This window comes from Cyprinus carpio, chromosome A25, assembly GCF_018340385.1.
Source record: "Cyprinus carpio isolate SPL01 chromosome A25, ASM1834038v1, whole genome shotgun sequence".
Classification (NCBI taxonomy): domain Eukaryota; kingdom Metazoa; phylum Chordata; class Actinopteri; order Cypriniformes; family Cyprinidae; genus Cyprinus; species Cyprinus carpio.
The window spans coordinates 19,899,876-19,924,573 of record NC_056596.1 but is presented as its reverse complement, the minus strand read 5'-3'; the positions used below and the strand labels follow the sequence as shown (position 1 = coordinate 19,924,573).

Genomic DNA, 24,698 nt, shown 5'->3' with positions numbered 1-24,698 from the left:
GAAGATATTTTGTAAATTTCCTACCTTAAATATATCAAAGCTTCAGTTTTGATTAGTAATATGCATTACTAAGAACTTCATTTAGACAAATTTAAAGGCGATTTTCTCAATATTTAGATTTTTTTGCACCCTCAGATTTTAGATTTTCAAATAGTTGTATCTCAGCCAAATATAAATCTAAATTTTGGAAAACTGACACTTAAGACAAGGTTTTGTGGTCCAGGGTCACATATAGTATATTTATCTTCTGTTTCTCTAATGTCATCCAGCATTACATTTGTTAATTAATTTTTCAATTTATATATATATATATATATATATATTATATATATTATATATATATATATATATATATATATATATATATACTATATATATATATATATATGGTGTCTTCTGTGATGTTGTTTGTTTGTAGTTTTTTGTATGAGAGGGCAGCCCTAAAGCTCCATTCACAAGAGTTTAGCTCTAGTTCACAGTGACTAAACATGGCAGATCTGAGCCTGTTGTTGTTTTCACATTTTGTCCAGCGGCTGGATGGTCGCTGCTGTGCATTGTTAAAATGATATGGACATTTGCCTGAAGTTTCACACTGTGTAATTTTGGAGTATTTGTTATTTTGGCCTTTTTTTCTATAAATCTTGTCCTACTGTATAGATATATGTAAGCATCCACATTAACACTTTGATTGCAGCAGTAATTACTCACAGTAAAATGTCTGTTTCTGAAAGCTTGGACTAAGGAATCAGGAAAGCACAAAAGTTACATAATTCAAGTGGACAATTAAAAATAAATAAAAAGTAAAAAATCAAGGGACGTGGTGTGGTCAGATATTTATTTGGTGTCTGTGTGTGTGTGTGTGTGTGTGTGTGTGTGTGTGTGTTGAGCGGGTCCTGTTGCTAACCTTACGCAGTGATTACTAGACTTTCTGTTAAATATTTTTGTATTTAACAAAATATACTTTTATAAAATGAACTTAAAACATCAAAATAAAATGACCTTAAATTAAACATATCATGTCACAATATTTTCACAGTGATTCATAGCCATGAATTTGTCAAATATTCATGTACCTATGTATTTGACTGTAGTCGTGTATGTCTGAGCAGCAGGGCCGGACTGTGACAAAATTCCATGCCAGGAAATCTCACACTCGCCCAAGCCATCCCATACACCCACAGCAAATTTTGAAACCGTGGACAACAATGTTTTTTGTATGGCCATCACCATTACACATTAAAAAAGGCCAAGCAAAATAATTAAAAGGTTCTCTCTTGAACTGCACCTTCACTTCCATTTTCCTTTTCAGTCTCATCTTCACCTTACATCATATCTCTCTCTCTTACACCTCACACTTTCACAAAAACACTTATAAAAACAAAACTCTCCCCCCCCATGACACAAAACAACCACCTCAATGTAATTTGTTTGCACATAATATTTATTTATTTTTAATTAATTTTAATTTTAATGACATTGGATCAAATTTATTTTAGTTACATTTAAAATATTACATTACTACCATTTGTTATTGTTTATATTATAATGACTTAAATGCATTAGATTGAACAAAACTATATATTATTTAAATTGCCTGAAAGTCAAAATTAGTACAATAATCATGACAATATCTTTATAGAAAAATCCTAATACTGAACTTATTACATTATCATGAGTTATATTTTTCCCTAATTAACCATATTTTTTATAGTAAAAGCATAGTAACCATGTTTTTATTTTATTTATTTATTTATTTAGTCAGATTAATTACTATTTGTATAACCATTGTTTTACCACAAATACCATGTTTAAACCTTTGGGATTTGTGTAGTAACTATAGTATAGAATAGGGTAACACTTTATTATAATGTTCATTAGTTACCATTAGTTAACTACATTAATTAACATGAACTAAGCATGAACAATACTTCTACAGAAATTAAATAACTTACTTAACCAATAAATAAAAACCTATTCATTAAAGTCTCTCGCATTGATTACTATAAAAGAAATTCAATTTATTTGAATCAACAATAAAGACTAACATATACAATATCTTTATTATCGAATGGTGAATTCTTTTGTACATTCCACAGGCAATAATAATAATAATAATAAATACAGGGCAGCAGGCCAAATCACCTGCCAGGCCACCGGAAATTCTCCCGGTTCTCCCGATGGCCAGTCGGGGCCTGCTGAGCATCAGACTCTCTCTCTCTCTCTCTCAAACACACACACACACACACACACACACTAAATGCATAACAAACAACCTGAACAATGCCTTCAGAGTGAACTTTGGCAGGTTTATATTATTATTGCCAATGTCCCAACACTTTTCAGCGCTCCAAAAATGTCACAGTGGATGATAAAGACTTTGAAAGAATCTCTCTCTGTTTATTGTTGTCTCTCAGTCCCTCGTACTCGCATGTACATTAGTCATCCTGAAACACTGCCAGCTTGCCTTCTGTTCTCTTCTTTTTAAACTTCTGTTGGTAAATTGTCATAGGTAGAGAATTTTAATATTTCAGTCACTTAAAAAACTCATATCTGATTAGAATATGCTGATCGGATTGGCATAATTGCCATTATTTATAGTTGGTAAATTATCATAGGTAGAGAATTTTAATATTTCAGTTGCAGTTTTACCTGATACACCACCCCATAGTAACACTTTAGATTAGGGAACACATATTCTTCTGCTATTATCACATGGATTGATTTCACTATTTAAATCAATTGACGCAGTTATCAATATGCATGTAATGGCAAGGGTACCCATTAACTAGATATTCTGATATTCTTTCACTACTCCTTAAAGACGTGAAAGTGGCTGGCAGAACTGGGAGATTCTAAATATGTGTAAGTAAATGTATATTATGTTTTTAATAATTTTATAGTGGTCATATTATATTATCTGTGAATTATAATGAGCTGAGGAGACAGCCATGTTTCTTTATGTTGCAGCACAGTCTGGGAGTGAGACTTATCACATTCACAATGCATAAATTCTTTCACTTCTCCTAAAAGAGGTGAAAGTGGCTGGCAGAACTGGGAGAAGAATAAAATTAAAACACTGTCAAAGTATGCTTGAAAGGTTATTCTCTCAGTGATTACAGCTATGTATTTTTACAAGTTATAAATGTCATTTGGTACTACATATGGAACATAAAATAAACATTATGTGGTTAAAAACATGAGTATATCCATCTGTGGCTTGACTGTCTGTCAAAAAAGCAAAAGACATATCCCTCACAATGGACGCTTTAAAGCATTAAAAAAGAGAAAAGAGCAAAAGACATATCCCTCACAATGGACGCTTTAAAGCATCAAAAAACATAAACTGTCTGTCAAAAAGCAAAAGACATATCCCTCACAATGGACGCTTTAAAGCATTAAAAAAGAGAAAAAAAAAAAAAACATGTTTTGTAGCTCATACCTTGGGCTGCCTACATCACCTCCTGCAATGTTTTGCCATGAATGAAAAAGCTCACATAACTGGCATTGATGCAGCAAGTCAGGATACTGCATTAGTAGTAATAGTGCAATGATAGAACTTTGTCTGAATATGAAGTGGTATTTCAATGAAGTTTCATTTGCCCAGTGCTGCCCTTGAGTATAATGTAGGCTGTAAAATCTGTAAAGAAAAAAAAAAGAATTAGAGAGTTGTAATTACATAATGTGCTGGTTAAAAAATAATGTAAATTTGCATTGGATGCAAGCAAATGTTTAACCGTCCATGTTAAACATGAATCCGTTGTAAGTGTCAACTCTTAATAATGACCATCACATTTAACATGTTGGTGTGCAGCAAAGCACTCATGTAGTATATGATAATTAGTCAGTCTGTGACATTTAATCAAACTCATGCAATCCATCCACACAGTCAGTGTAACCGATCAAATGTCTAATATTTTTAACTCAACAGTGCAAAAAGGAGGTTAGCATTCACAAGTAGCCGTGTGATATCACCAGTATTGGGCAAGTTACTCTGAAAATTTAATCAAATTACTGATTACTCCTTTTAAAAGTAATCATGTTACTGTTCTGATGACTTTATTTCAAAAGTAATTAGTAATTAGTTACATTATTAGTTATGTTACTTTTTCCTCCATGAAATTTATGAAATCCCAGCATACACGCTCCCGATAAATAGTTGTTATTAAAGCATCATTGACAGAACACGGTTATTTTTAACTGAAGCAGGTGGCTGCTCTGTGCATGGTTTGGCAGAATGCCAGCAAAGAGTGCTGCATTTATAATCTCTAAAAGACATCTCAGTTCATCACAATCTCACAAATCTCTGTTATAACACAAAAAAAATATGCATAAGGAATCTTTCATAATGTCTACAATTCGTGTGTTACATTGAGAGGATTCGTGAGCACGCAAATTTCAGCACTATATTGCTCAACGCTGCAAACACGTGTTATAGCCTAAATAGAAACTCTGCTTGCACCTGTTAATCCTTTATATTTTATATTAGTTCATGTTGCTTTTGTGCAATAGATATATAAATTATTTGTTTTAGATATTTTTATGTTTAGATATTTCTATTTTGTGAGAGTCCCATGAATCATTTCATTCTCCCGCATCCCACACACACACACAAGTCTCTGCACTCGCCTATCAAGTGTTGTCTCGCGCCGCGCTCTGTTGCGTCGGGTCTCGTGGGAGCAGGTCTCTATTCCACTGGCACTTGACTGGACAGTGCATATGCTACATCCTTTTTATAATATCTAAATTATAAAACAATGCATTCTGTAATGTAACACAGCAGTAACGTATCGAGACCTTGGCTTGTAACTATACTCTAATTACTATTTTGAAAATTATAACACATTAAATTACTCAATAATCAGTAATCAAATTACAGTTACTGCCCAACACTGGATATCACTCTATATCAGCATGCTGATAATTTAGAACTTATACTTTAGAACTGGCTAATTTAGAATTTGTAATTTATAAGTTAGAACAACCAGTTCATGTAGTCAGTGTGTTGGTGCAGTAGAAATGGGCAGGAATTAAGATCTGAGTGACTTTGGCCAGGGCAAAATTGTTTAACAACAACTGTGTAATAAGTTCATAAGGCTTTTGCTGTACTATTCTGTCTGGACCAAACCAATAGAAGGTCTGTGGGTTTTAATGATAGCAAAAAGAGGCAATGTTCACAGCACACACTGCATAGCATCTGGGCCTGTGTAGGTGCAGACTGGACAGAGGAACTGGATCTTGGAGCAGTGGAAGAAGGTTGTCTGGTCTGTGGAGTCCTGTTTTCTTCTTGCATGGATCATGTGGATGGTTATGTTTGTTTCAACTGCACAATAATAAACTTAATGAAAACAAAATACACTTCGAGAAAATGACATGCTCTTCCAAATAATCTGACACAATTACAGATATAATTACAAAAAAAAAAAAAAAAGTGTAAGTGTTATGATAAAGGTTTTACATCAGTGCTATTAAATGTTGAGTCAGTCATCATAGCTTGTGACACGCTGTGTTTTGGGTGATGTGTGCTTTTGAATGAGATATGTGTACCTTCATAGAGTGGATCAGGATAAGATTTAGCGATAAACAACTGCAGTTGTACTCTGTACCTTACACGGAACCATTGGATACTGCCAGTGAGCACTCTGAATGTAACACGTCATCATTTGGACTACTTTGGTGCTGCTATTTGCCGTCTATATAATTATATATTGTAAAAAAATATATATATATATTGTCACTACTTTTTTCTGCCTTTTTTTTTTTCATTGATGAAAAGTGATTTCAAGAGCACAGGAGAAATGCAGGGCATAAAAAGGAGGATTTTGTGTATGTGTTTAAGGTTGCATTGGTTTAAGGTTGTTGAGTTGTTAAGTATTGTCAGAAGGGACACCTGTTTATTGAAAGTTGTGATGGTCTGAGAAGTTTGGGTAGAGGTGGCAGCTCATTCCACCGGAGAGGAACAGAGAGAAGGTTTTGACTGGGAGTCAGTGGAGTGAGGGGGTGGTCAGAAGGGGTGTGACATGGATTTGGCTTGTGCACTTGCACTCTCATGCTGCGTCCCAATTTGCCTATGAACACTATGCCCTAAAAGTATGTACTCTTTTTGTGAAGAAAAAGTACACACTTATGTATAAGAATAATAAAAAAACACAATCACAAACTACAAAATAATAAATCATAACTTTGTCTTTAATGGACGCTCTGTTTCTTAGTTACATGCATCCTGTCATCGTTTAAACAGTTAACATCATCCACATTTCATTTTATTTAATTTCCTATATTGGAGAGAAAAGAAGAGGCGCGTTGATCTGTCAGTCGCGGATCTTTCATCCCAAGAATTCTGCTAATGTGTTTGCATAATAATGCATTTAAAGTTAATGACCAAACGTATCTTTATAAAAGTTCACAATGTTGCTGCAGATGAAATATAACACTGATAACATTACATAAATATTTTTTCATCAGGTTAGATATTATTTATCACTCAAACCCTTTAATCTATCTGTCTGTCGGTATATCCGCCATGTTTGTATTTTTTTTACTATTTTTAAATGCGTGTTTGTAGTTCTAAACGAATCCTCGTCCAATGTGCAATGGGTTGTGGAAAATATTAGGCATTAGAGTGTGCATCAATCTGCACTTTGAATTCTGACTGGAAATAGACCATCCAGGAATGTTTGACATACTATGATGGCATGCAGTAGGTGGACAACCAGAATGGGTAATACCACCGCGGCGTTAACTGCAAGTCAGTCGCTTGTTAAAATCCTTCACGAAACTTCCGCCAGGTTGCGCAAAGAGACAGATTGCGAACTGAATGTAATTGTAAAATGTTGGTTTGTAAACGAGAAAGGACGAAGTAAAACAACAATAACATTATAATATAAAATTGTAACATCCTTAAAAAACATTTAAAAATTTACAGTGAGTTAATTTCAAAACGTGGGATAGTTTTAGACTACAGTCTACACATCAAAAATTAAAAGAAAGACCTTTACACAAAGGCTCTTATGGATGCTATTGTTATTAAACAGTCATTACATAATATGCCTATATATATACATATACATATATATATATATTCTTGGAAACAGTGCAGCCGTTCACTGTGCCATAAAGCGTGAGCAGCGGTCCATTTTGGCATATTTCTGTTCATTGTGATTTTTTTCCGTCGATACTGAAACACGCGTGAACTACAAAGCCTATTTTACCTAATGAATAATAGTTAAGTTTCAAATGGACAACATCATGAATAAGGAAACGTTTGGATTTGTCCCGAATGAGAGAGCCCAACCTTACCTTATGTTTCGCTTTAAATTATTAATTAATTTTTTTACGATTTATTTGACGATTTAAAAATGTTTGATATAAATATTGCTGTCCCATTTTATACAGGAATTGTTCATTTAAAATAAATCTAATTATATTGTTAGTTTTATGCTAACATGCAATCAAGGTCTTCGGATACTATATAAGTTACAAGTTCATTTAGGCTATTTAACATGCACTGTGACATTTTACCGTTTCAACTTATAAACTCCTTGAGATTTTAAAGACAGTTTAATAGTATTGAAATTCAAGTTGAATCTAGTATAAAAAAAGGTTTTAATTGCTTACATTATTTCTATGAATTAATAATATGTTATCATGACTTTTTCATCATATTTTTTACGAGCTGTATTCGTTTTCCATCTCGGAAACCAAGCACCCACTTTTTTCTTTTTTAAATCTATTATTCGCTCACATATCTCCTACAACCAATTTTTTTTTTTATATATTTTTTTTTTTTGAGCAAGGTGCCACTGTCAGGGGAGGCAAAATATAATTACATCATCAGTAGAGTTGCCAATTAACTTCAGAAATGGAAAATAAGGGCTAATTGAGATTATTTCTATTATTCTTTATTTATAATGTTTGTTCTTGAAGTGTTTATTCTTTAAGAAAATAAGGGAAAGAATAAGGGACAATCCAAATATTTGTAATGATAATGTATTTGTAAAATTATAGGCCTATATCTGCCTGCAGTTAAAAAGTTATCATATTTGTTTTGCTTCACCCATTTATGTAGGCTACAATTATTCTAAATAATAATAATAATAATAATAATAATAATGTCATAAAAAAACATTTATGTAGGCTACAATTATTCTAAAAAAATAAATAAATAAATAATGGTAAATAATAGTAAATTTTACCATTATAGAATTGGGGTAGTAATTTAGGAGGTGAAAATACTGTGAAATTACAAATGGCGTGGGATTTTAAAGCATAACAACTGAAGGTCTATAAAACATTAGTCAATAAAGCATTTTTTAAACAATGGCACTTATAGTTTACAACTAAAACTAATGTCCTAGTTTCTAGACACTTTCACTCAAAACCCCAAATTTTATACTACAACAATCATGCTCTTAAATCCCACGACTGAGGTGCCCTTGAGCAAGGCACCGAACCCCCAACTGCTCCCCGGGCACCGCAGCATAAATGGCTGCCCACTGCTCTGGGTGTGCATTCACAGTGTGTGTGTGTTCACTGCTGTGTGCGTGCACTTTGGATGGGTTAAATGCAGAGCACGATTTCTGAGTATGGGTCACCATACTTGGCTGTATGTCACTTCACCTTCACCTTTTCACCTAAAATATTATTTCAACCATATAGCCTGTGAATAAACAAAATGCATACTTTTCAATGAAAGAACACTTAGAGAGTGTAGGCTGCTACTGGTGTTTGGATTTGTACTTCAATATAATGAGGTCCAAGTGTAAGAATAGCCTACAGTCATTTTTTTTTCTTTTTTCTCTCTCTCTATTTAATAGCATTAATTTACAATGGAATACGTTTTCCTTCAGGTAGGCTGAATGTTTTCTTGCCTTGCTAAATGTTGGGCTCATGATCAATAAGTTGTATTCGTCTCAACTGATTTTGTAAAATCAAAACTTGCTGATGGTGAAGGGTGCAGTTAGCGCAAGTCGAGCTCGCTGTGAAGCGGGAGCAGCAGACGGAGGATTCCGCTTGGTCTTAAAGCCTTCCTCAAACGCCTACGATCACAAATAACAATGATTTTCGCAAAAATAATGATTAATTATCAATTGATAATTTGTTATTATTATGGTCTGAATAAAAAAATAATATGGGCTGCGAGAAAATAATGAATACAAAGAGTACGGCTGCTGTGAGTGCAGGCATGTTTCAACCCAGTAACATGACAACACACTGTTCCTCGCAGCCAAAAAACAGACCGAATTCAGTTCAGCTGGAGGGGGTTGGGGTTTTTTGGGGTAGTTCTGTAGCCTATAGGTTGTTGGGGTTGAAATAAAGGTGTTAATCTCTTGATCTTGCATATGGACAGTGTCTTATGAGGGTTTCAAACTCGCAGAGCAGGTTTGCAAAGACAAATGCCTCGTCATTTTGGTTTTAGGACAACTTTGAAGAAAGGTTTTGATCCACTTCAAATTTTGACTACTGTATAGCAATATAGTTTATAAGTTATCATAACTTAATTTCAGAGGAAGTTGTCTTAACTCAAAAAACAAAAACAAAAAAAAACTGTAGCCTTAATTTTATTTTGTTGCGTCCATTTTTTAGAGTGTGAAATATAAATTCTCACAGAATGTAGCCTATTCATTACCAATATATTGAACCATCTTTTTTTTTTTTTTATCCCACACAGAGTCCAGACATCAGTAAAGTATCCATCTATGAACATGTAACAGTTTAGATTTGGGAAATACACATGAGTTACAGATGTGACAAAAAAACTGTTTTTGGGAGGGAGACAATATATTCTGTAGACTTTCTGTGATTTACAATGCACAAACCAGAAGCAACAATATCTACAAAGAAGGGTTGGCCATTCTCAAAACATAAAATATCAATTTTATTTCGATTTTCGTTTTTTTTGTGTTTCAGAGGAAAAATCAGTGTTAAGGCATCTCTCCATTACAGACCGTTTTGAAAGCAGAATTTATGCAAATGCGTATAAAATGCTTTAAAAACTTTAACAAAGATGTCATGAGGGTATTTAATAGGTCCGACCCCATGTAAGATTCTTTTAGTTACTAGTCGTTCATTTGTCATTATTCAACTAATCGCAGGTTTATATAAAATTTACATCTATATGTACATCCATAATGAGCCTTAATATATTCCGCGCTCAAGCACATGCATTAAGTTTGCCACAAAGCACAGACAGAAGTAGCCTAATAATTTTGAAAAAGGAGACATTTTAATTATTTATTAATAAACAAATGTCGGCTGCAAGATGAAATTCAAGGTGCTGACTCTCTCCACATGGACGCACCTTTAAAGAGAAATACAACCTTCACAGATTACATAATTCTTTCATTTTGAATTGATTCGTTTAAAAGTAGAAATTTCAAGCTTTCTGTAGCTATATTTCTTATGTATGTGAGACACCCCAATTTGAAGTTTTTTTTATCAGGGAAAAATTCAAGTGATCGAGAGGGCGCCTCCCTGTCATGCATGTGCATTAATAATTTTCGCACAAACACTTGAATATGAACAATAATTCACATTTTGCATATGCATTACAAAGTAAATCATTTTTTACATGCAATTATCCAAAATAAAACCAAACAAGATTTGTAATGAAGATAAAATATGTTGACAAATAAGTATAAATGCTTTGCGTGCACTCAGCATCATGCGCACCGCACAATTCTTGCACTCTGATATTTTAAGGAATATGATACACCTGCAATTAAATGCGGCTGCAATTTATTTATTTATTTATTTATTTATTTTTACTTTACTTAAATTATATGAAAGCAAGTAAAGAAGGCTCCCTTTAAAATCACTGAAGTTGTCAATGAATGAAGCTCTTTTTTTACATGTGCATTTTGATTGTAATGAGAGAACTTGAGTTTAATCGTGAGGACGTTTTATAAATCAGTCCATTCTTTAGAGTTTCAGGGATTTAGCTAAATCGTCCAGGTTTAATTTATTCGTTTCTTGTTTTAATTAGGCCTAAATAATGGGAGTGAAATTATACAGTGTCTCACGTTTTACTAAAATAAAGGAAATAATTTATAAAACACGCAACAATTTATTAATCAGTGAACAGACAATATATTTTTTCCAAGAAGTTATCTGTCAAAATAAAGGACAGGTAACGAATGACAAAGTAGTGCATGACAAAATATGTATGTTGTTTTATTAAAGGAATTTTAAATATATAAATTAAAATATAGGCCTAATATGTGAGAATATTGAAATTTTGCATATTAATCCATGTAGCCTAGCTCACTAAAATAGGCTACCACTTTTAATGCTTCGATGCAAAGTAAACTACAATTTCTTTAGAATAATATAACACATAATTCATATTATATAAATAATACTGAACACCTATTAAATGTGTCAAATCTAAAATATGGTGTAATACTGTGTAGCTTAGAGAAAATATAAGCACAAGCTCATAGGCTTGACATTTATCCTGCTCGAATTCGTTCTAAGAAACGCACATAACTTCAAGTAATAAACTTTCATCTGTGAATATTAAATATTTAAACTACAGTGTTTTTCTTTCATTTTCCCCGACTGCAGCCGTCAAATGTAACACATCGGTGAGACAAAGCTTGTTTGATAACTTGTGGTTAAAGCACCACTCAGCGGTCAAAAGCTGCAAATGCACTTTGCAGACGCGGCAGCAGCGGCACTCGCGGCGGCAGAATGATCATTTTGGTTGGCCACCTACTGTACTATCATCAAGACGGTGCCGTGCATGGCTGCCATGGTGTGGAGCTCTCCCATTATTTTGCTGTTTCAGTTTGTTTGTTCTGTGTTAAGTCATTCTTTTACTATCAGTTTTACCAGAGACAAACTACTGGACTTAAGGCAACACACACCAGACAAAATTTTTCCAGTTTTTGATTATTCAGATGCTTTGTTGGATGTTCTACTCAGAGGGGCAGCAGTCCTGTTCAGACGCATGCTTAGATGGAAATGGGGGAAGCAAGTCACACCGATGGTTAAGCTCTGTGAGCATGGCTTCTGAACAGTGCTTTCAAGTATTCATCTCCGATCCCTTCCTAACAAAATGAATGAACTTCTTCTCCTCATCTGCACAAATAAGGACTTTTCAAATTCTGCTACATTGTGCTTCACTGAAACCTGGCTGAGTGAAGCCATTCCAGAAAACATGCTTCATCTGCTGGGCTTCCTGCTGTTCAGAGCAGAGTTAATGGGGGAAAAAGGCGGTGGACTATGTTTCTACATTAATGATGGTTGGAGTTCAGATGTAACAACAAGAACAACAAGAAGATGTGCTCTCCTAATTTATAGGTGCTCTTCATAAATTGTAAACCTTTCTACTCGCCGCGGGAGTTTTCCTTGTTTATTCTCATGAATGTGTACGTTCCTCCAGACGTGTATGTGAGTACAGCACTGTAACAGCTGGCTGAACTAATAACTGAAATGGAGCAACAGTACCCAGACTCTCTTTTAATCATTCTTGGGGATTTTAATTTTAATTTTAAATCTCTCCCGTGAACTGCCAAAATACAAACAACACATTACATGTCTCACCAGAGACAGTCACTGTTACACCACAATAAAGGATGCTTATCACTCTGTCCCACGGGCAGCTTTGGGACTCTCTGATCACTGCCTAGTTCATCTTATATCAACCTACAGGCAGAAGCTAAAATCAGATAAACCTGTACTAAGGACTGTAAAGAGATGGACTAATTAAGCAGAGAGGGATTTACAAGCCTGCTTCAACTGCACTGAGTGTTTTTGAAGCTGCAGCCACCGATCTGGGGTGCGTTTCCCAAAAGCATCTGTGGTCGCAAGTTCTGTCGTTACCAACATAGTTCAACGATTCTGTGTTTCCCTGAAACCATAGTTCCAACGAACATTCGCAAACTGCATCGCAAACTTGTGTCGTTGGAACGACAGCTCTTCACCATGTTAGAGGCATAGGTCGTTGTTAGTTTGCTGTGTCGACGTCATTGATTGCGCCGCACCTGGGGTGTGTTCTATTCAGAGTTACTGACCCTATGCCCTGTTCCTTTTGAAGATTTCACCATCCACTTTGAGTGATTTGGAAGAAAGTTGTGGTGCATAGATCTTACCTAATTCACCATTAAATATTTTTTTTTTATCACAAATTCAGTTTGAAACTACATAGCAGCATGGTCCTCGCAATTATTCTCCCTTCGAAGTGCCCTCTTAAAGAATTAAACACAGCCTTCGTTTCGTTTGTGCGAAGAAAAGGTGAGTTTGTAAAGTTAATATTTTAAAACAAACATAAAAAAACATACATAAAAACAAAATTCTCAAAAAACAATATTCACAAAAAATCATGTTAGAGGTTCTCACTTATATTAAACGTTAACACTCAAATCACAGTATTTTAAATGAATGTACCAAAATAAAGGAACAGCATGTACCTATAAATAAGTGAGTGATTTTGTTGTTTTTACAGATTTAGAATATAGAATATTCTCTACAAATGTGTGTGTGTGTGTGTATGTATATATATATATATATATATATATATATAAACACACACACATTAATATATATATATAATATATATATATATATGTATGTATGTATGTATGTATGTATATATATATATATATATATATATATATATGCATATATATATATATATATATATATATATTTTACACAGTGTATATACACTGTTTGCAAAAGTATTTTTTAAGTGTTCATTTAAGTCTGCGGGACAGGGGGCATATTGGCAAATAAACAAAATATTTAACGGATGTTATGTCAGATTAAACAAATGGTTTAAACTGCAATGGTGGCTGGATGCTGCACAGGTGACAGGAGGAATGGGCGAAGAAGATATCCACTCTCTCCCAGCAGCCAGCTATCACCAAAGCCACCCTCTTCAGCCACCTGGCAAACTGCAGAAGTGGCCCACACAAAAGAGTCATGTGTGCTTCCAAGCCATTTTGTTACAATGTCACTGAACATCCCCTTGTGATCACACACTATTTGAACATTAATGGCTGGATATCCCTTACTGTAAATGTACAAGGGCTCATTTACCACAAGGATTGACACTGGGATAAGGGTGCCATCAGTGATGCCAGTAACTCTGGAGATGTTGTCAATACTGTTGATTGCCCAGCTGGATTTCTTCAGGAGTTTGGGGGGAAATCAGGATGTTCTTCATAAGCTGTAACAGCAAAAGTGTTACTGCTGTCACAGTTTTGCTGACTGAAGATTTGCTGAGCCCCAGGCCATCACCCACCACCTCCATAAAATTTCCAACAGCATAATAATGCAGTGTAGCTAACAACTGAACTTAAGGCATTGTTTCTACTTATGAAAATGTGAAGCCTGATGTCAGAGGCTCAGGCAGGAGGGGGCCTGATGTTGAAGGGCCAGACTGAAGAGGGCCTGATGTTAGAGGCCCAGGGTGGATAGGGCCTGATGTTGGAGGCCTGAACTTTGAAGGCAAAGGCCTGGTTGATGCACATGTATCTGCAGGTGCTGGTCATATAATTAGAATATCATCAAAAAGTTGATTTATTTCACTAATTCCATTCAAAAAGTGAAACTTTATTATATTCATCCATTACACACAGACTGATATATATTCAAATGTTTATTTCTTTTAATTTTGATGATTATAACTGACAACTAAGGAAAATCCCAAATTCAGTATCTCAGAAAATTAGAATATTACTTTTAGAAATCTTGGCCAACTGAAAAGTATGAACATGAAAAGTAAAGGGCATTTACAGCACTCAATACTTAGTTGGGGCTCCTTTTGCCTCAATTACTGCAGCGATGCGGCGTGGCATGGAGTCGATCAGTCTGTGGCACTGCTCAGGTGGTATGAGAGCCCAGGTTGCTCTGATAGTGGCCTTCAGCTCTTCTGCATTCTTGGGTCTGGCATATCGCATCTTCCTCTTCACAATACCCCATAGATTTTCTTTAAGGTCAGGCTAGTTTGCTGGCCAATTAAGAACAGGGATACCATGGTCCTTAAACCAGGTACTGGTAGCTTTCGCACTGTGTGCAGGTGCCAAGTCCTGTTGGAAAATGAAATCTGCATCTCCATAAAGTTGGTCAGCAGCAGGAAGCATGAAGTTGTCACGAAACGCACACCGACAGGTAGATCCAAATGCAGTATGTTTTATTGGGGCAATCCAAAATCATAAACAGTCCAGGCAGGGGTCAAAACCAAACATAAACAGTCCAAAACATGAAACACGAACATCCACCAGGGGAACCAGGAAAACGCAGGGTGACATTCAACAAGGACTCCGTAACAATGACAGAAACAACCAGGGTATTTATAGACAGGTGCAAACAAGGTAAGTGGTGACAGCTGAACACAATGAACAGTGATGAACAGATAAGGCTAGTGGGAAATGTAGTTCAGAAGCGGGGGTGACAATCAGGGGAAGTGAGACCTCTAGTGGCCACCCAGGGAGACACAGAACAGACACTGTGACATTAGCCCCCCCTCTAAGGAGCAGCTTCCAGATGCTCCCCAGATCAAAAAAAAAACAAATCAAAAAGACCAGGAGGGAGGTGGACTGGTGGAGGTAGAACAGGGGGAGGGATGGCGGGCCAGGCCCGTGTAGGAGAACAGGGACCGGCCGTAATGGCTCCACCGGCAGCCAAGGTGGATCAGACAGTTCAGGGGGCCAGGGTTGACCCAAAAGTTCAGGGGACCACGAGGGACCAGGCAGTTCAGGTGGCCCCGAAAGTTCAGGGGGACCCCGAGGGACCGGCAGTTCAGGTGGCCACGGAGGATCAGTCCATCTTAGTTGTGCAGACGGCCAGGGAGGAACTCGCCACTTGAGCGACCAGAGCGGAACCTGCCCTTCTGGTGTCCCAGTGGAGACGTGAAGGTGCTCTGGACGGCCTGTGGAGACGTGAAGGTGCTCTGGACGGCCTCGGGAACCATCTCAGGCACCGCAACGGACGTGGAGACGTGAAGTGCCACGACCTCGGGAACCATCTCGGGCACCGCAACGGACAGCGCCTCGGGGCACCGCATCGGGAATGGCCTCGGACCCTGCCTCGGGCACCGCATCGGGAACGGCCTCCGCATCGGGCACCGCCTCGGCCATTGCATCGGGCACCGCCTCGACCTCGGGCACCGCCTCAGCCTCGGGCCTTACATCGGGAACCGTCTCTGGCACCGTCTCTGGCACCACATCGGGCACCGCCTCGGCATCGGGCACCGTCTCGGCATCGGGCACCCCGCCTCGGCCTCGGGCATTGCATCGGGAACTGCCTCGACCACCGCCTCGGGCACCGCCTCGGTCATTGCATCGGGGACCGCCTCGGGCACCGCCTCGGCATCGGGCACCGCCTCGGGCACCGCCTCGGCATCGGGCACCGCCTCGGGCACCGCCTCGGCATCGGGCACCGCCTCGGCAACGGGCACCGCCTCGGCATCGGGCATCGCCTCGGCATCGGTCATTGCATCGGGAACCACCTCGGCCACCGCATCAGGCACCGCCTCGGCATCGGGCACCGCCTCGGCATCGGGCACCGCCTCGGCATCGGGCACCGCCTCGGCATCGGGCACCGCCTCGGCCTCTGCATCGGGAACCGCCTCGGCCTCTGCATCGGGAACCACCTCGGCCACCGCATCAGGCCCCGCCTCGGCATCGGGCACCGCCTCGGCATCGGGCACCGCCTCGGCATCGGGCACCGCCTCGGGCACCGCATCGGCAACGGCCACCGCCTCGGCATCGGGCACCGCCTCGGCCTCTGCATCGGGCACCGCCTCGGCCTCTGCATCGGGAACCGCCTCGGCCTCTGCATCGGGAACCACCTCGGCCACCGCATCAGGCCACCGCCTTGGCATCGGGCACCGCTCTGCATCGGGGACCGCCTCGGGCACCGCCTCGGGCACCGCCTCGGCATCGGGCACCGCCTCGGGCACCGCCTCGGCATCGGCCACCGCCTCGGCATCGGGCACCGCCTCGGCATCGGACATTGCATCGGGAACCACCTCGGCCACCGCATCGGGCACCGCCTCGGCATCGGGCACCGCCTCGGGCACCGCCTCGGCCTCGGACATTGCATCGGGAACCACCTCGGCCACCGCATCGGGCACCGCCTCGGCATCGGGCACCGCCTCGGGCACCGCCTCGGCCTCGGACATTGCATCGGGAAACCACCTCGGCCACCGCATCAGGCACCGCCTCGGCATCGGGCACCGCCTCGGCATCGGGCACCGCCTCGGCATCGGGCACCGCCTCGGGAACCTTGGGCACGTCCACCTGGACGACAGCGGCCTGCTCGGGAACGTCCTCCTGGACGGTAGCGGCCTGCTCGGGAACGTCCTCCTGGACGGCAGCGGCCTGCTCGGGAACGTCCTCCTGGACGGCAGCGGCCTGCTCGGGAAAAACGTCCTCCTGGACGGCAGCGGCCTGCTCGGGAACGTCCTCCTGGACGGCAGCGGCCTGCTCGGGAAACGTCCTCCGGACTTTGAGGAACGGCTGACGCCTGTCTCCTCCTCCTGCGGCCTCTATGATGGCGTGCCGGTGGCTCCTTCACGGAAGACTCAGGCGTTGAGTCAACCATCTTGTGCTGTGGTGCTGGGCTGGCGGCCGTCTTGTGCTGTGGCGCTGGGCACGCTGAGCTGGCAGCCATCCTGTGCAATGGCGCTGGGCTGGCAGCCATCTTGTGCTGTGGTGCTGAACTGGTGGCCATCTTGGGCATTGGCGCTGGCTCAGCGGCCGTGATGTGAATACTCCTGGGAATCTCTGGGATCTGGCACATCCTGGAAAAGTAACTCAATAATGTCTCCGCGGCCATCTTGGGCTGTAGCGCTGGGCTGGCGGCCATCTTGTGCTGTGGCGCTGGGCTGGCGGCCATCTTGTGCTGTGGCGCTGGGCTGGCGGCCATCTTGTGCTGTGGCGCTGGGCTGGCGGCCATCTTGTGCTGTGGCGCTGGGCTGGCGGCCCTCTTGTGCTGTGGCGATGGGCTGGCGGCCCTCTTGTGCTGTGGCGCAGGGCTGGCGGCCATCTTGTGCTGTGGCGCTGGCTCAGCCGATGTGACGTTAACACCCTTGGGAACGTCTAGGATTTTGGACAGCATATCAAAATAATCCAAAACCGTTTCCGTCGCCCTCTTCTCCGCAGACACAGTCTCAGCGGACGTGTGCTTCCTCCTCCTTCTCCGTTCGTGATGGAGAGACGGCGGCTCCGATCCGTCCCTCACGAGCCCAGGGTCGACGGGGGGCCCATGGTGGAGAGCGATGCCGGACCTCCTCTCGACCACTCACTCCTCTGCGACCTTCCCGGGTCCCACGGAAAACAACCAGGCGGGTTCCCTCAAACTCACTCCCTCTCTCCCGCTCGATGGCTGGCTGGGGAAATCCTCAAAAAACATATCGCTGGATCTAGGTTTGACGGAGTCCTTCTGTCACGAAACGCACACCGACAGGTAAATCCAAATGCAGTATGTTTTATTGGGGCAATCCAAAATCATAAACAGTCCAGGCAGGGGTCAAAACCAAACATAAACAGTCCAAAACATGAAACACGAACATCCACCAGGGAACCAGGAAAACGCAGGGTGACATTCAACAAGGACTCCGTAACAATGACAGAAACAACCAGGGTATTTATAGACAGGTGCAAACAAGGTAAGTGGGTGACAGCTGAACACAATGAACAGTGATGAACAGATAAGGCTAGTGGGAAATGTAGTTCAGAAGGGGGTGACAATCAGGGGAAGTGAGACCTCTAGTGGCCACCCAGGGAGACACAGAACAGACACTGTGACAGAAGTGCTCTAAAACTTCCTGGTATATGGCTGTGTTGACCTTGGACCTCAGAAAACACAGTGGACCAACACCAGCAGATGACATGGCACCCCAAACCATCACTGACTGGGGAAACTTTACACTGGACCTCAAACAACGTGGATTGTGTGCCTCTCCTCTCTTCCTCCAGACTCTGGGACCCTGATTTCGAAGGAAATGCTAAATTTACTTTCATCAGAGAACATAACTTTGGACCACTCAGCAGCAGTCCAGTCGAGACGCTTCTGATGCTGTCTGTTGTTCAAGAGTGGCTTGACACAAGGAATGCGACAGCTGAAACCCATGTCTTGCATACGTCTGTGTGTAGTGGTTCTTGAAACACTGACTCCAGCTGCAAGGTGTCAATGGTCGTCTTTTGGACAACTGTCAAGTCAGCGGTCTTCCCCATGATTGTGTAGCCTACAGAAATAGACTGAGAGACCATTTAAAGGCCTTTGCAGGTGTTTTGAGTTAATTAACTGATTAGAGTGTGGCACCAGGTGTCTTCAGTATTGAACCTTTTCACAATATTCTAATTTTCTGAGATACTGAGATTTGGGATTTTCCTTTGTTGTCAGTTATAATCATCAAAATTAAAAGAAATAAACATTTGAAATATATCAGTCTGTGTGTAATGAATGAATATAATATACAAGTTTCACTTTTTGAATGGAATTAGTGAAATAAATCAACTTTTTGATGATATTCTAATTATATGACCAGCACCTTTATACCTCCAAGGATCCTTCCAATGCAACAGGCCCCAGGATGGCCAAAACTTTCTTTTCCTCTGTAGGGAGGAAAAGTCTTGTTTGCTTCGCTCTTACATGCTGCAGCCCTGCGTTTTGTCACACTTGCGAAGTCCCTCCACTTGTTCATGCAATTTCATGCTTTGAAATTGGGGTTTTCATGTCATTTTCATTAACACATGGCTGAATGGCAAGTAGACTTAAATAGGAAAAATTGAGCAAAATAAGAAACAGGTGTCCACAACACTACATCACAGTTTTTCTTTTTTTCATTTTTTTTTGTATTTCTGAACAAATGAATGATGCATTATTACTTGACTCCTACGTAACGTCATTTCAAAAGCGTAGGAATTCGAGTCAAAGAAAAGAGAAAATAAACCAAATTACTGTAGGTGGCGGTATGTGCTAATGGCTCCAGTCAGCCATTAGATCGAAGAAGAAGAAGAACGACAGCTCAAACCAACATAGTTTGAATGATGGATCTGCAACACAGGTACCATGGTTTCAGGAAACAGTCATGACTAGCTAGTTTGTTTCCATAACGATGCATCGTACTATGGAGGTTAATCAGCGAGTTACGTCGTTGTACGGAAAACGCGCCCCTGAACGAGCTAACAGAAACTGTAACTTCATACATCAATTTCTGTGAGGATATGTGCATCCCCACCAGGACATTCTTATCATTCAATAATGATAAACCATGGTTTACTGGGAAACTCAAACAGCTTTGTCATGCCAAAGAGGATTCTTACAGAAGTGGGGATTAAATCTTGTAAAACCAGGCCAGTAACAGACTGACAAAAGAGTTTAAAGTGGCTAATAAAACAAAACACACACAAAAAAGCTGAAAAAACAGTTTTCAGCTAACGACCCGGCGCCAGTATGGATTGGTCTGAGGAACATCACTAAGTACAAGACACCACCCCAAAAGTCTGTGGAGAATCAGCAACTGGCTGACGATCTGAATGTGTTTTACTGCCAATTCTAAAAGCCCAGTCTCTCACCCCACACCTGCTCTGATCTGCACTTCACACACTCACCTACCCCTCCAGCAACTCCCCTCCCTGCCTAAGAAAGCTTAAGGCCCAGATGGTGTTTCACCTGCCTGTCTAAAAGTCTGCGCTGACCAACTGGCCCCCATCCTTACACAGATCTTCAACAGATCACTGGAGCTGCGTGAAGTTCCCTGCTGATTCATCCCGGTCCCCAAAAAAACCCAAATCACTGGACTTAACTACTACAGACCTGTCGCAAATCAGACATCAGGAGACTACAATGGACAGTCAGGGCTGCTGAGAGGATTACTGGTGCCCCCCCTGCCCACCCTTCAAGATCTTTACACTTTCAGAGTGAGGAAAAGGGCTGGTAAAATCACTATGGAACCCACACACCCAGCACACTCCTTTTTTGAACTGTTGCCCTCTGGCTGGCGCTACAGAGCACTGTGCACCAAAACGGCCAGACACAAGAACAGTTTTTTCCCCAGTCCATATCCCACCTGAACAACACATAACATACTTACATACATATTTTTCTCTATATTTTATTACTATATTCTTATTTATAACTTATTGTCTATTCTCTTTATTATTAGTGTTTTATTACCTTATATATAAATGCATGTCTGCACTGTGTTTGGACTTTCTGTACTGGAAGCCTTTGACACCAAGTCAAATTCCTTGTGTGTGTAAACACAATTGGCAATAAAACTCTTTCTGATTCTGACTAATTTCAACATACTACGATTTGGAACATACTTATTCTATTTTCTAATACTATTTAGGATAGCTAATATGCAAATTGGGACACAGCATCAGACTTGAACTCTCAGACACCTGCGCTTCTGCGAGTGACGTCTTTTTTATGATGAATTATGTTCATTTTCTGCTGTTCTGTGGCCACAAATTTGTGGGTCTTGTCTTTTTTTCCTACAGGTGACTGGGTGGACCCTGAATGTTATGTTACTAAATTAGATTTAATCGTTTGAACCGCCACAGTGTCTCATCTCCATTGGCAACACACTCGTTTTGTGTCGTCGCGGGTACCGGAGAGTGCAAGTGACCATTGCAAGTGACATTGTAAATTTGTTTATTTTTTCTTGTCTTAACCACCTGGCTACTGTTGTAAAATGTTGAGAGATTCAATAAAAAAAATAAAAAAAAAAGATTGCAAGTGATGTCACTTGCAGAAGCGCAGGTGTCTTAGAGTGCAAGTGCATGTCTGCAGCCAGACCCTATTGAAAAACTCTAGTCCAGATGGGTACCATTGACTTCCTTAGCATTTTTTTTCCTACTATGGAAGTCAATGGTGCCCCTCAACTGTTTGGTTTCCAGCATTTTTCAAAATATTTTCTTTGTGTTCAACAGAAGAAATAAACTCATACAGGTTTGGAACAAGTGGAGGGTGAGCAAATTATGACAGAACTGAACTACTCCTTTCACACATGCACATCGCTAGTGTTATATGCTCAAGCAGTTTGTGTGCTCTTTCTCCTCAGCTTCACAAAAAAACAAAAAAAATAGTGTGCATCAGAGTGAGGATTGTCCTTGTGTGCCCAATGGACAGTCGTCCTCTGTCCCATGTCCTGCTGCTCCTCAGAGGGCTGGTACGAATGAGGCTTGCATGTAGGATTAATCTCAATGAATAAGCCACACAGGTGTAATTGAAGTTTTATTCCTTGCAATGATTATATTTGTAATAAATTTTAATAAATAATTCACATTCTGTTAAGCATTTCAGTTTTGATGATATATTTTTAATAATTAGCCAAACAACTGTTAATCATAATGGATAAATATAGATTACTGTATTTCACATAACCTTAACCCTTTCAGCATCCATTTATCTGTCTGTCTCAGACTTGCCATCAACACAATCATTTTCTAATGTGACAACCCTGTGAAACATCCTCGTTTATAGTCCATAGTCCAGGCATTTCCAGCATGATGCAAATTTTTTAAATGACGTTCAGTGGGTTCTTAGCTTGACTTAGTCAGTCTAATTATTCCACACCAAAAATAACAAAACTTCATGATCTCCATCTGTGTTCCTTGAGGCTGACGAGGAGATCTTCCCGTAGGGAAACCAGCATTGTCTCATTAAAACAAACACATATGCCCATGCTGCCAGTTCCTTTTAACACGCAACCAATTAAAAATGTGTAATTACATCAGATCACACATGATCAGCCAACATGAACATCAGAGTTTGTGTCTGTGAGAAGAAGCAGTGCTAATGCATTTGCTAGGTCTACATGTTTTTATAATTATTATTATTTTTTTCATGTTTGTACCATTTTCAGGACCAATTATGAGTTTGTTTGTTTGTTTGTTCATTTATTTCAAAATGTATTTGCTTAGATTTCAGTATGTGGATTAAACAGGATTTTAAGAAATATGTAGAGCTCATTCGAAACTGCTAATATCTGACATAAACTCTGCATGTCCACTGACATAATTAGCTTGATTTTGGATCTGAGAACCCTATTGAAGTACATTAAATGTTATAGCAATAGTGTTTAGCTACACTAATAATAATATACAGTGTATCATTAAAATGTATTATGGATTTTTATTTATTTATTTATTGCTTTTTTAACGACTAGCAAGCTGAAAAAAACTTGATTATTTGCTTTTTTTTGCATTGACTGATTACACAAAATGAACATTCATAAGAAGCTAAGTCGTAGTCTCCTTATTAGCGAAGACGTGGTGCTATTGTTTCAGCTTTTTCTTTCTTCAGTGCACAGTTTTTCTCAGCCTGTTGTCCTACGACATGAAGAGGAATAAATTTGTATGCAGTTTATCATCTGTGATGATTTGTGAGGATTAAAGACCTTGTTCGCTCCTTCAGCAGTGTGGATCTCCTCACATTGATTCCCTTGTCTGTCCGCTTGGCAGTAGTCAGAGAATGCGTCAGACTCGGTGATTTAAACTGTAAATCATGGTTACATCATTCTGTTCAAGTGAACCAAATCAAAGGGGTAATTCATACAGTAATGTCTGGTCAGAAAACCACTTTTCCACTAGGAAATCCATTCTCTTCTGGAAAGGGCAATAGAAGAGTTGCCCTCTTCAGAGAGAGTGCACTTTTTAATTTATCTAGTGTCCAAAAATGATTACGGTATGCCTTCTATTCTGGACCTAAGATATTTAAGTTTTAAATATTGATAACATGTCCTTTCAGAAAGCTAATGCAGAAGTATATCGTGTCAGGATTGGTTTGTTGTGACAGATATGAAGGCTGCAGATCTTCATATTTAGATTGTGCTGAAGCACAAGCCATTTCTCAGATTGACTTTTGGCAGCAAAGCCTGTCAGTTTTGCATCCTTCTGTTCTGACTGACTCTCACACCTTTATGAAATGCACAGATCCGCATTTTGAACCTGCAGATGCCTCGAATGATTGGCGGTGCTAGCACACACTGAGAGTCTTGCTACACAACATTGAGACACACTGATCACTTGTTCATGCCATGAATTTACTTATTTACTCTTTTGTCTGTTTCTCTCTGTAGTTCCGGAAACATGCCGAAGCACGTGGAGGTAAGGATGCACGAAAGCCACCTGGAACCCATTGAGGCGAGGCCAAACTCCAAATGGGGCACAATATGCCAGAAGATGCGCAAGAACCTGCTGCTCACGCTGACTGTGATGGGTGAGTGTTCTTCAGCCATCCACAGTGAGGAAAGGGAAGAGCAGACAGAGAAAAAAACACAGCACACATAGCATGGGCTACTGCTGAATAACTGCTATCTGGACATTAAAGGCTCAGTAGAGAGCAGCTGACAGTAAATTTTAATATTTATTCATTGTACTATTTAACTTCCTTCAAATAAGCATGATAAATTGTGGGGAATTAATATTTCTGAAGCACTGTTGAATACAGAGTGAAAACAGAGGAGGTCATCTTTATATTGCATTGTTGAAGTACTTGGTGAATATATTCCTCTGGAGTCTTTAGATGGTGTGGATAACAGTGTGATGCATGTGTGATTATGTGTGTGTTTCAGGATATAAAAAACAAGCTTCTTTTTAGGATTCTAAACTCAGAAAGTAAAGTTCCTTAGCAGGGATGCATTAGTGTCATAGAGACTGTTAGGTAGGTGGTGGCTGGGATGGATGCTGTGATAGTAGGGCTGAAGAGTGCACTGTGCCCAGGGATGGAATGCCTCT

The 24,698-nt window shown here is 40.1% G+C and overlaps 1 protein-coding gene across 5 annotated transcripts in view; it reads left to right on the top strand.

Moving 5' to 3' along the window:
* Nucleotides 1-24,698, top strand: part of LOC109090559 (excitatory amino acid transporter 2-like) — a 70,103-nt gene that overhangs the window by 20,289 nt on the left and 25,116 nt on the right. For all 5 annotated transcript variants that reach the window (XM_042715840.1, XM_042715839.1, XM_042715838.1 and 2 more), the window contains one exon: nt 24,041-24,180. In XM_042715840.1, coding sequence (XP_042571774.1) covers nt 24,051-24,180 — 130 coding nt within the window. In that variant the 5' untranslated portion in view covers nt 24,041-24,050. The remainder of the gene's footprint in view (nt 1-24,040; nt 24,181-24,698) is intronic.